The sequence below is a fragment of the Homalodisca vitripennis genome, chromosome 1 (genome assembly GCF_021130785.1).
Source record: "Homalodisca vitripennis isolate AUS2020 chromosome 1, UT_GWSS_2.1, whole genome shotgun sequence".
In the NCBI taxonomy this organism is placed as follows: domain Eukaryota; kingdom Metazoa; phylum Arthropoda; class Insecta; order Hemiptera; family Cicadellidae; genus Homalodisca; species Homalodisca vitripennis.
The window spans coordinates 177,461,433-177,475,000 of NC_060207.1; the positions used below are offsets into that span (position 1 = coordinate 177,461,433).

Consider the following 13,568-nt stretch of genomic DNA (forward strand, 5'->3'; position numbering starts at 1 on the left):
TACTGATATTTCACATGACTATGTATTAATTTTACATTTAACCAGGATATATAACTATCCAATACAACTAAATACTATAATTTCATAACATTAATTATACTATAACTCATTTATATTCAAACATATAAATCAATATTTAAAACTTTTATTTTTGTGAGGCCTTTTGATAGCAAGGCTATCTTCGTCAGACACATCACAAAAGACTGTATTAAAAGCAAACTGAGTCATCAGGTACTATTTTTCCCCACACCCTGTAAAATTTTCCAGTAGCAGTCTTGTTGTCAATATCAGGAAAAGATATTTATTCCTTTGATTTCCCGTTTCAATGGGTCAGGACTACAATAGTTCCAAGCTAATATAATCTAAAAATTTTCTGATTTGGTCTCAAGTTCATGAAGAAAATATTTAGTCCAGGATTACTTTAGCTCCAAATTTACAATAGTAATGATCTGCGAAATCCCAAACTCATGAACACTCCCTTGATTGTACAATAATGAGGATTTATAAGATAATCAGCAATCTTGGCAAAGAAATTTGTAAGAGCATTTTGGCATCTTCTGCTATATTTAATTTACAATCTGTATGGATATCAATTTAATTTTCTTTATTCCATAAATGATTAATCTCTGATATAATTACATGTGTATTTATTTGTATTCTCAGAATTATTTATTTTCTAAACATGTTCAGTTTGTATACTTGTTTTTGAACATTTCTTTATACTTTTTTTATAGTTAAGATTATATTTGTTTTCTTGTTTCCTAAAATTTGTTTCAGACCTTTTTACTTTAAAGGGGTAGTTGAGTCAATACAATTTACAGACAACAGAAATTTATTCACTAGGTATTGAAAAGCTTGTAATCAGTATGATAAAGGTGTAACTTTAAATGGTATAATACCTAGAATAATATATTGAGAGTTACTTTCAAATTTATTTACCAAATAACTTGTAAAAAACTTACTCTCTAAATGATTTTTATGTCTTTTTCAATTTTGACTTTAATTTCTTAAATGTTGAATTTATTGGTTTACATGTAGTGAACCATTCATTAAGGATTTGTTAGTTATGTGTAAGAATTTTTATAGAGCTACACAATCTACATGGAATTCAAAAATCTAAAGAAGTATCTAATCTATTGCTAAAACAGGTTTAAAAAAGAGCTTGGGCTCAGAAAGTTTTAAACATTTGTCATTTTTTTGTTTCTAGCTTCTTATCAATTGTCAAACTTATAGTTAGTTAGGATCACTGAGTAAACTAATGTGTTTTGTTTAGTAGAGTAATTGGTTTCTTATCAACTGTTAATTTTATTGTTAGCATTACTAAGTTTGTAACTGTAGTCCGATTTTTCATTTTTACATTGAGACTGAGTTTGAGGGATTGTTTCTCTTTTAAATTCCTAAATTGGACGTAACTTACTGAACTTGTATTATTCTAGGGTACAAGAGTACCTACCCCTTGAGGTCAGAAAGACGTATAAAAATAGTATAATCAAACACATAATAATGTTGTTGGTGTTGAATCCAATATACTTCAGAAGTTGTGTTATTAGTAATTTTAGTGGTCATGTTAGACACTAGTTCCACACATTAAATTATGTAAGCTTGGTTACTCAATATTTCAAAATAGTTAAGTTATAAATAAGTTATAGCATCCACAGCAGAGTTCTTATTTTCAGTTACTACGTTTGAAAATAAACATATATTATAAGGCACTGAAAGATATTTGCCTAATATAGCAGGATATTGATAAATGAAAATAATTACATTGTGATTAATTTTAGATATTTTATTCCTTACATTATATGAAAATTAAGTTTAATGACACTAATACCAAAATAACACTTGTCTAGTTCAACAAGATCAATTTTGTAATATACATAACGATAGAAAATGTCATAAATCCTGTGATCCTTTCAAGATCAATTATATTTTTACACTTCTTAGTAATACTATAATTAAAAGTGAAGTGCAGACCATTAGGAATTTAAGGTAAGCTTGGCAGGTTCTTTTCTGGAGCATATTGAGGAATGGAAAGGATCGCAAAAGAGTTCTTAGACACGAAAGTTTATAATTTTCTTAAAGTTTACTTACAATGGTTTTACAGACCAGTCTTCTTCTTGACTTGGTCGTCAAGTTTGTTTAGCTCTTATTTTCATTGACAATCTAAAACTTACAAAAAGAAATTGGAAATAAAATGTTACATAATATTGATGGGAACGAAATTTATTTTACAACTAAGGGACAATTATATACAAAACTGTAGTCAATTTTAATTGGTATGATATAATAATGTGCATTATTCGCATTCAGGATTAAATGTAAATTTTCATTTAAAAACACATAACACAATATTTTTTTTAGTTTTTACTGAGTTCCACCAATACTAATTACTTTTTGGATAAAGAAACTAAATTACCTGTACTGAACTCAACCAAACCAACTTCAAACTATTTGAAATGTAATTTCTAGTCTAGTTTAGATTAGTCAAAATATACAACTTCACTATGTTCCGATCTTTCCTTGCCACAGCAATGACAACATGGACGAAGCTAAAGTGGAATGTACCATATTAAAAAACATCCGGACACCACAGAGGTTCTAGCCATCATTCACAAACCAATTTGAACAAAAGTTAGACACAACATACCTTTGAAAAGCCAGTAGGTGTGACCTGCCTTTGTAGCATTGGTCTTGAGAAAAGACAGTATGTTCTGTGCTACGTCACGGATGATATTGGGCGAGAACTGTGAGTCAGGCAGCTGTGGCAGATCCTCGGTCTTGACTAGTTCATAGCGTTGCACAATTCCGTCCAGATGGAAACACATAATCACCTCAGGTACGTTGCACATCAGGTTATCCAACCAGTAGTCAATCCCAGTCAATACACTGATTGGCTTGGCCATATCTCTGCAACAGGGTCAGTGATATTCTACCTGAATCAGGTGTTATAGTGCAGCAGCTCATTATCCTACACTGGTGATTGTAATTGTGATTAGAGAATTAACACACCACATGTCAATCATTACAAAGAATGATTAATTTCCATTTTTATTAAATACTATTGATACTAAGATACAAAATGAAAAACAATGAAAATATACATTACAAACTCATTGTGGACAGCTATTTTTAGTCATCAGATGTTAAAACAAAACCACAATGCCAAATTATCTTGAGGCTTTTATAATGTTAGCAATTCTTCGTCATAGTGTATAGCAGAAAATTTAGATGACTGTTTTTTCTCATTCATCAGCCTATGGTTTTGCATTTACTTCCACCACTACTTTTGCAATTTTGTGAAATGCTATATCTCCCTCAAGTAGAATTGTCTACATAATTTGAGGATAATTTTTTGGCTATTAAAAATGTTGGAGCAATTATAATCAGTGCATCAAAATACGTAGATATTATCCTCTAGTTATAGCTAGTTGGTTTCCACCTAATGCTGATCCCTTCCAAAGCAAGATTTTTTTATACAAAACTTAAAAGTTACAAAACAATTAAGGCCTTGGAATTGAATGTAATGTATAAAAAATGTATAAAGAATTAGTTCCATTTGAGCAAATTAGATCTTTTTGCTGAGTTATGTATGTGTACCTGAGCCTGAGACTGATGCAAGGATGGGTGGGGCCACCAAATATTGGGAGATCTGTTCCCAAGAGCATTTGGATATCCTCGAAAGTCCAAACGACATTGCGGTTAAAGGTGTGTTCAGTGGCTGGATCCGGCGTCTCTTCCTCCAGTCTAGGCTCAGGTAGAGGCGGCCAGATCTGTAAATTACAGCATTCATATCAACGTGACTGCCAAAATTGACATGAAACATTAAATGTATCGGATTTAAGCAGTTTAGTATAGAGATGAAGACAATTTCAAATAACTACACTATATGGTACAGGAGTATTGTGTGATGGATAAGGAAGTAAATGTACACATACAAGATAACCAGAAGGTACAAAAAAACTATGAACAAGTGAAACCAACAAATAATATTAGAAATATATTAGAGATACTTCCTACACTACAGTATCTTGAGTTCTATCGGAAAAACCTAAATAAATTATTATTTTACAATATTCTGTCACAAATTACCCACAGAATAAAAAAAAGTTTGAAGTCATTTTTACAAAAATAAAAATATTTTGTCATAGATAATTATTATTCTTTATGGTTGTGATTAGTTTTTAAATAAATCTAAACATTCAAAGATTTAATTTTTGTATTATTACAAAACAAGTGTCACAATACTATTTAAGCCGTGTTTCCTTCATGCTGTAACAATGTGTAATAGTTATAGCAGAGTAGTGTAATAAAATGTTTTTGTTTTTATTTTTATTTTTATAAAATAATAACTATTTTTTTAAACAGCAACATTTATGGTGTTTTATATAAAATTGGTAAGCTGTTAAATTGATAGAACAGATAAATAAACATAACCATTTCATTTTATTTTCTATTGAATATTTTTATACTCTAATTTCAGAAAACTGTTTTTATTGTATTTTTAATTTCATTACAAAAAATGAATTTAAATTAACTAAGTGGAACAATTTAAATATAAGTTTATTTTTTTTATAATACATTTTAACAGAGAATTGTCTGCTAGTTTTATGGATAAAGAAATATACCCTTGGTAAAAAGTTCTATGTTAATTTTATCGGACGAAATTGACAAATGAACAAGAAAATTGTTGAGACCTTGGTAAGAGTTTCCTGAGAATGTTGATCATGAGACGGCCCTGCTACTGGCTCATTCTCCTGCTCCGGCTCGGCAAGGCTGTAATGTAGGAACTTGGATACCAGAGCTCTCTGCTGAAGAGCATGTCTGCTCTTGTTCTTGGTAGAGATACCAACATCCTGAGAAACAATAATGCAACATAAAGATTATTAATGGAAGTGACTGTTGACCAGGAGACAACAGACCTGCCACCGGCTCATTCTCCTACTCCAGCTTGGTCAGGCTGTAATGTAAGAACTCGGATACCAGAGCTCTCTGCTGAAGAGCATGTCTGCTCTTGTTCTTGGTAGAGATACCAACATCCTGAGGAACAATAATGCAACATAAAGATTATTAATGGAAGTGACTGTTGACCAGGAGACAACAGACCTGCCACCGGCTCATTCTCCTACTCCAGCTCGGTCAGGCTGTAATGTAGGAACTTGGATACCAGAGCTCTCTGCTGAAGAGCATGTCTGCTCTTGTTCTTGGTAGAGATACCAACATCCTGAGAAACAATAATGCAACATAAAGATTATTAATGGAAGTGACTGTTGACCAGGAGACAACAGACCTGCCACCGGCTCATTCTCCTACTCCAGCTCGGTCAGGCTGTAATGTAAGAACTTGGATACCAGAGCTCTCTGCTGAAGAGCATGTCTGCTCTTGTTCTTGGTAGAGATACCAACATCCTGAGAAACAATAATGCAACATAAAGATTATTAATGGAAGTGACTGTTGACCAGGAGACAACAGACCTGCCACCGGCTCATTCTCCTACTCCAGCTCGGTCAGGCTGTAATGTAAGAACTCGGATATCAGAGCTTTTCCTGTGGAACTTATATACACATACAGTAAAAGCCCGCTAATTCGGCACCCAAGGGTTCAGCACTTTCCACAGTCCGGCAACAATCTTGCGAAAGTATGCCGCATTCAAAAGGTAATTTTAAAAAATTTGGTCCTGACTAACAAAGCCTACACGTTTAGTTTCATATTAAAATAAGAAAGAATGCTTGGTAGAGTTTAGATTCAGTTGGAAGAGAGTTTACTGTAGGTTACTGACTGATAAACACCCACCATTTTGTGACAGTCTGACGATTTCCTTTGTCTCTGCTAGACAGCTTGTTAATTGTGCATAAGTGATTAAACAGTGTACAATACAGTAAAAACTGCTCATTTCCCGTCAGTTTGATTTATTGTGACTAACTTCCTGTGCTATGTTTTCTAAACCATGCATTTTTAAAAGTAAAGTGGTGAAAAAATATAAGCATGTTACGCTTAAAATTCAGCCCGTATGATGATTGATTGACTTTCAAAAGAAATTCAACATAAAAGACGACATTTTTTTATCGCTTTGGCATGTACCACCAATGTACATGATTCATGAATAAAGACGTTTGACTATTGACTATTGAAGGAAAGTCAAGCCTACTACACTTCAGAAGTCTTGGCGAAAGCTATGGTCCAAAACATACAAAGAAGAAGGCTCAACTGTTACAGTCCATAATGAAGCAATAGTGGATTTGGTAAAAAATGTTCACAGGATCTGCGTGGGTTACTTTCAGAAGCAATCACAACTGTGACACCAGAGATCCTGCACAACACTTGGTGAGAAACAGAATACCGCTTTGATAAATGCAGAGCAACTAGTGGAGCTCACATAAAAATGTATTAAGCTATGAAAATAAAATTTGTTCTTTTCTCTTATATCTGACTTTAAATTGTTCACTTATGTTAAATAATTTTTATCTAATAGCAGTTCAAAATCCCGGCATTTTTTAGAGACCCTGTATATATATAAATATATATAAAATATTTTTCTATGTATTTTTTAAAATTATATATTATGTTAAGTTTGGAGTATTGATTGAGGTTGATAATAAGCATTAGAAAAATACATGAGCAGTTGGTCTAAAACACTATACCACTTCAGAGAGTATACATTTCCAGCTCTAGGGTTAAAAAAATATGGCTTGTGTATTTGTTACAGAATGTAGGGAAGGGAAAGGGCTAATTAATTTCACATAAAAAAATAACAAAAAAATACCTTTTAAAACAAATTAAAAACAAAGAATTACATACCTTTTCACTTAGAGTCTGAAGAACCTGTTCAACAAAGAATTTGCGTAACCATTCCCAATCGGACTCTGACGTGCGGAGCAGATGTTTGTGGATATCAAACTCATCAATGAGCAATGTCTTCTCAATGCAATGCACCATCATACTCACCTGTTAAACCATTAGCTATAAGATTTCATGTTGGAATTGGTAATAGCTATCATTTGACAAAAAAACTAAGTAGCAAACTTCACTAGCAAACTATTAACACTTAGCAAGCCAAGGATGTGGATAAATGAATACAGATATAACAGCATTAACCCACTGACCTACCTGTTGTAGCCTCTAAGGCAACGGCAATGGCACTAGCAATTAAAAATGCAAAAGTACAGCATTATATTGAATTCATTATACAGAAGAGTCTTGATTATCTGACCTAAACCGAATGTGGCAAGGTCAGATAAGCAAAAAGGTCGGACAACACAGAAAATGATAAAAACAATGTTAAAATTGTGTAAAGGCCACCATACACAATCCGACCAATTCACGGACACCACTGTCGAGGCGTCCGATTCCGGGTCTGTCATTCCCACATAACTGCCTGATCAGATCAGCAGTTAATTTTATTTGCACATCAAAATGCACTTAAGATAAAGTAATAAAACACATTATTACAGTAGGTACATTCTCGCATACAGTGCAGTGAACTAAAAAACTAAATTTAAGTTTGGGTAAAAAAAGAGTTTTTAATTGTCTTTTGTTGTTGTGATACCAGTAGAGGCAGGCGATCTTCCTGTAGCCATCCTCATCGTCTGTGGGGTTGATGGCTAGGGCTGGACACTGGGGCAGGTGGGCTGCGTCCATTCTGGGGTATTAGCAAAGTGTACAGTTCGCATTTGCATTTACTCTGATGAGGTGCAGATGGGCTCCCAGGTAATCGTGGCCAGTGGTAGTTTTGAAAGCAGCCACTGCTACAATTCTAGATAAGTTTCAGGGTATTCTATCAACTTTGTCCAGTTCTTTCCTGTGCTGACTTGCCTGTTAAGTGTCCTTGACTAGGTGTTTACCATATGCCTGATCGAGGTCTTGGCAGAAGTATAGGACTGTGCACAGGGCCTTTTGTTTTCTCGCTGTTTGTCGTTTTCTGGCCGCCAAATCTTGCATTCTTCTCAGAAGTTAAACCTCAGTATACGATGTTTCCTCCAGCTGCTCTGCATACTTTTATTGCCTTTTCTAAAACTTTGTGTCTTTCCCTGTGTGTGCAATCTGGTTCAACACCATATCCTCTTCATCGTATTCTTCTCCTTTTTCCATTTGCCATGTTCACTATTTCTTCATCTGTCACTTCATATTGTTCATCTTGGGCAATCCTCATTCACACCCTCTTCTGTTGTGTTTGCGCAATCCAGAACTTGTAACAATGTAGGCTAGTGTTATCTGGTTCCGGTCTCCTGTACATTTTCACCGCACGGAGAATCTTCATTTTCTTGGAGTAAAACTTTCCAAATGAGTGTTTAGCAATGGTGTTTGCTCCAACACTCTCCTATGATTGGTCCACTTAGTAAGCCATGTCTTTCAAATTAGATGACACAATTTGTTCACCATGACTTCTCCCTGGTCCATAGCGTCAATTGAAGAAGAAAGCATTCTTCGATAATTCCTCTTCGTTGCCCCTAAGGTTCCCTTATCCATAAGCTGCCATAAAGAAGTCACATTTGGAGGCAAAAAACATGGCCTTTATTTTGTTATCATTACGTTTGTCCTCGTTAGGATGGTATGTAGCATTGTCAAGCAGCATTATTGCTTTCCGTGGCAAATTTTTGGATTCCAAAAACTGTTCAGTTTGTGGCACAGCTTCTTTGAAAACCTATTCTTTATATATTCCTGAGCTCATCCAAGCATTATTTTTTTTATTGCAATATTTCACTAGAGAAGCATTTTTGGAAACATTATTAAATGCGCACAAACTTTATACTTGTCTATCATAGCTAGTTTCATTCTCATATTTGCAGTGGCATTACTACATGAAAGAATTGTCACTTTTTCTTTGCTACGTTTGTAACCTGGGACTGCCGCTTCGGCCTTTTCTGCTAGTGTTTTTGCCGGTATCAATTTGTAATTGAGACCAGTCTTATCACAGTTGAATATTTGATCACCTGATACGCTTTCAGTGTCTAATAGCGTATGAAATTTGTTGTCCCTAAACTAAAGAATTGACACAGTTTGCTGAAAGCTTCTCTCCATAGATATTAAGCTGCCAAATTCTGTATCTTTTCTTCCATCTACAAATCTAACCTACACTAGTTGTGAAATCAGGTTCACCTTCGTAAAGTTCATTTCAAAGGCTTTTTGTTGTAAGATTGGTTCTGATATACCTTTGATATCTCTATGTTGAGTAAACCAAAGGCATAAAGTCTCGCTTGCTTTACACACATTCATACTCACATTTTTTTCATTTTATTCCGATTTTCCAAAGCAGTTGCTGTCACTCTCTGAGAACACCATTTTTCAATGTCATTGCGGTTCCTCTTCCAATCTCCTGTTGTTTCTCCCATGTTATAATCTTGTACCACTTTCAATAAAGTTTCACCATTGTCTTATCTCTTCAAGGCTTTCAGTTTTTGAACTATTGACACAACCACCTTTTTAAGCCATCAACACAACTTTTAGACACGATAAAATCAAAACACAAATAACAGTCTAACAAAACGGCAGAAATGAAACAAGGAAATGATACACAAGATGACCTCTTAGCGAATAAGCTATGTAAACACTAAGGACTGCAGCACACCAAAACAAAGAGAAAGTGAGGTTACCAACCTGTCGCCTGACACACGAATATAAGGTGTACAGTCCTGTAAAAGAAAGGGCCTGTCTCGAATGGGAATCTGCTGTGAACAGTCAGTTGTGACAAAAGGGGTTGTCTCTCACAACATATTGCGTAAATGACATATTGCCCTGGAAGATCGGAAGGCCGGATAACATAAGGTCGGATAATAAGACTCTACTGTGGTTTTAGATAGGATTCTTGTAACTAATTTAGGTTTTCATCTTTTCATCAGCTATTATCTACAAATTTAGATCTAATATTATTAATAACTGTACATGTTTTGGTAAGTAATATTTTTGGTATTACCTGGAGGGCCTCTCTGTCTCTATCAACTACGTGTTATTAGAATTGGATTATGTTTTTTTTTTGCAGTTGATTTTTTCTATAAGTGAGAAAAAGCCACATCCCAGGAGACCATTATTAATGTGTAACTAAAATAAGCCAACATAAGCTTGCCTAATGCCATGATTTTAATTATATTTGTACAGCTAACTCCAATGTCCAACCAGTTTCAACTAGCAAAGTGTCAAAGCAAATGCTCTTTTTTGTACTTAGGCAAAATATCCTATAACTACTATAAAAATTTAATGGACTTGTGGTTTTTAGGCAAGGGCTTATATTTATCCAGCAAGTATTGTACCAATTGTCACTTAAGTTTCCTTAATATTAGTGAATGAATAATATGACTTACCGCATCCCTACTGTATGGTATTTTTAGAAGTTTCTTGATGTTCTCTGCATCAGATACCACATCGACCTCGCCCATACAGTCCGGAAACATATGCGCCATCCGGAAACTAAAAAGATGTATGTATATAGGTATATGAACAGACTGTTTGATAATTTTATTGGCAGGACTTTAATAGAAATAATTTGTAAATCCATAATCAATTAGTAACATATATCTACGTAAGAAGCTTGTGAACAGAGTATATGTTGGTGAAAGGTAACTTTCAAAGTCTTTCTATTTCTTATGTATCCTCTTAATTAATTGGGTTATCCAGAAAGTAACAGATGCTTGAGACTAGCTAAGCACTGGATAGGGCTAGAACCACCATCTTGGGGTAAAATATTCCGACATTCAGTACATATCGAGCTGTGGTGATCTGTATCTTTCCTAATTTTCTCATTGTGACTGGTTAAAATGTGTACTGCAATTGAAAATCCAACCACTTGTGAAGTATGTTCAGTAATAGTCAGTCAATAGTCAAAGGTTTTTGTTGAAAAAAAATACAAACTGATTGAAATCCATCGTCAACTTTGTAACTTTGATGGGAATAGAATTGTGATTGAAATCAGAGTGATGTATTGATTTTTAAAATGGCTGAACCAATGTTTGCGATGAAGATTTCAGTGGTAGCCTGATAAAGACTTATTAATAAAAATATTGCAGTTTCACAATCACAGAACTTTTATAATACTACCCCAAATTTGAAGTTTAGTTCATGAAATTGTTATAAAAAATTTGGTTACCACAAATTTTGTGCCAGGTGAGTTTCAAAAATCCTTATAGAATACCACAATGTCCTAAAAGACTACTATAAAAAGGTAAAGAACTTCTCAATTGTATCATAACTGAAGATAAAACATGAGTGAAACATGTTAATTGTGAGATTTAAAGGTAATCTAAGGAATGGGACCACACGCATTCTCCCAAAGACCAAGAAAAAAATACTTCAAACTCTGAAAACCAGAAAGAACATGGCAACTGTTTTCTGGGACAAAAAGTTGTAATTCTGTTTGATTTCCCTGAAAAAGATTTGACAATTAATGCAGAAAAAGGTTTTGAAAAACTCTGCAGAAACTACAGAGGGTGATACAAAACAAGCGTCGGGGATAACTGAGCTGAAAAATTTTAATTCTTCAAGTCAATCTATATCCACAACACTGTACCCATACGCCAATCGTACTGGCAGCTGGGAGATGGGAGATGTTCACTCATCCTACATACAGTCTATATCTAGTGCCAAGTGACCACCTCCATAGAACCCAGATCTAGCACCAAGTGATCACCTCCATACAGCCCAGATCTAGTGCCAAGTAACAACTTCCATACAGTCTAGATCTGGCACCAAGTGATCCTCCATACAGCCCCGATCTAGCACCAAATAACCACTATCTCAGTCCAACGCAATTCAAACTTCTCACTGGTGTTGTCAAGTGGTTAACATTTTAAGTAGCAGATTTTTTCAAAGGTAGAATCAAAAGACTATTGTCATATCTATAAGAAGTATCTCAATTTGAAAGGGTATTATGTTGAAAAATAGAAGAATGTAGCTTTCAAATGTAACAGTGAGTTTTTTCTTTCACTTTATAAATTTCATGCTTCAAAACGTGTTATTTTCTGGACAGCCCTCGTAATTAAATTAACAATGAAATTCATTATTAAAGCTCTAAAATAATTTGAAATTCATGTTCGCTTCACTTGACAATGAACAAATGAACAAAGTATATAATTTGTTGATTTATTCCATTTATGAGCAGGATTATTTATCCATTTATGAATCAACTATGCAAATTACAGATGTATTTGCATAGCCATTTATAATATTTAACAGACACAATTTACAATCAATTTTTGCCTATTAATATTTGTTACAATATTTATCATGAAAAACTGTTATAGATTTATAAACAATTAGATAAAACATTAAATCAGTCACATGTCAAAAAATTTTAATTTAAATCAAGATTAAAAATTAGAAATAAAAGTTAAAGACAGTAAAAAATACAAAACAATCATTGAATAAAAACCCTTTGAGTATTTCTAGTCAGTACAGAAATCTTATGATCTATGATTAAAATAATTCATGTAAATTATAATTTTATGCAGATGTTTGTTTAAGACAAACCCGTTTTAGAAATGATATCTTGCAGTTTCCTGTACACAAAACTAATATTTATGCTAAATCATTCCTTACACAATCAGTTAGATTAATGAACGCTTTGGATAATAATGTACAGGATGAAAAGTTTTCTTAAAACAATTAAAAAATTAACTTTTAAGATAAGAGTAGTTTATGACAAAAGAATAAAATTAAAGTGCTCAAATCCACATTTGGAAATAAAGTAGGTAGGCCTACAATGTAAAACATAACGTCTATAAACTAAAAGTTTATGGAAAAGTAATGTAATATGAAAATTTAAAGTAAGTAAAAATTGTATTGTAGGAATAATAAATTTGTATTGTTGTAAAATAGTAATTGAGTAATGTTTTGAAAGACTTGTGTTGTAAAGAAACATTTTTGGTTTCTGAATTTGAATTAAAATAATCTTATTTTTGTACTTCCAAATGAATTGTACTTTCAATGAGGTAAAAATATGAAATAAAATAAAAAATCTTGAAGCAATCACTTTTGAACCACTTAATATGGATTGACCCATAAACAAAAATACTTACAATCTAAAGTAATGATAAATTTAAAATCTGTATGACAATAAGAGGTGAATCTTACATTGCCAACTGTACTAAAATAAACATCTCTATTGATGTGGAATTCAAGATCCAATTTACAATTTTCCTTGAGAATCTTAAATTTACCTGGAAAAACCTGTGGATTTTGAGAGAACATGTTGAAGCCCATAAGACTCCGCAGAACTTGTAAGCCAGTTGGATGGCGGCAAATTGAGGTCGGTATTGCATTGTAGACGTGCAAAATTTGAAGGCACTTGGACAGCAGAATACTTGACGACAGCTCTTGACTTAACATGTTCTATGTCATTGTTAGCATTCTTCCCTTTCTCTTTGTTCTCCTTACTGTTTTCATCTTTAACGGCCTGCTGAAAAATGAAATTTAATTATTTGTATTATTCAGCTAAGATACATAAAAAAATAAAACACATGCAAACAATGTTCAATCTGTGCCTTAATGTAGCATCTGGAATATGATGCTGTTACAGACTTGACTCCTGGAATCTGGAGCATGTTCGTCTGAAGAGATTGACAAAAAGTCGATAACGAAGGAAG

At 33.5% G+C, this 13,568-nt stretch overlaps 1 protein-coding gene across 2 annotated transcripts in view; it reads right to left on the reverse strand.

The window, feature by feature from the left end:
• Nucleotides 1-13,568, reverse strand: part of LOC124352766 (erythroid differentiation-related factor 1) — a 61,653-nt gene that overhangs the window by 39,536 nt on the left and 8,549 nt on the right. The window contains exons 2-7 of one of the 2 annotated variants that reach the window (XM_046802430.1): nt 13,143-13,378; nt 10,293-10,398; nt 6,796-6,942; nt 4,695-4,853; nt 3,598-3,770; nt 2,648-2,907 (exon numbers count right to left, since the gene is read on the reverse strand). In XM_046802430.1, coding sequence (XP_046658386.1) covers nt 2,648-2,907; nt 3,598-3,770; nt 4,695-4,853; nt 6,796-6,942; nt 10,293-10,398; nt 13,143-13,378 — 1,081 coding nt within the window. Of the gene's footprint in view, nt 1-2,647; nt 2,908-3,597; nt 3,771-4,694; nt 4,854-6,795; nt 6,943-10,292; nt 10,399-13,142; nt 13,382-13,568 lie in introns of both variants that reach the window. The other variant, XM_046802429.1, reaches the window with a different exon arrangement.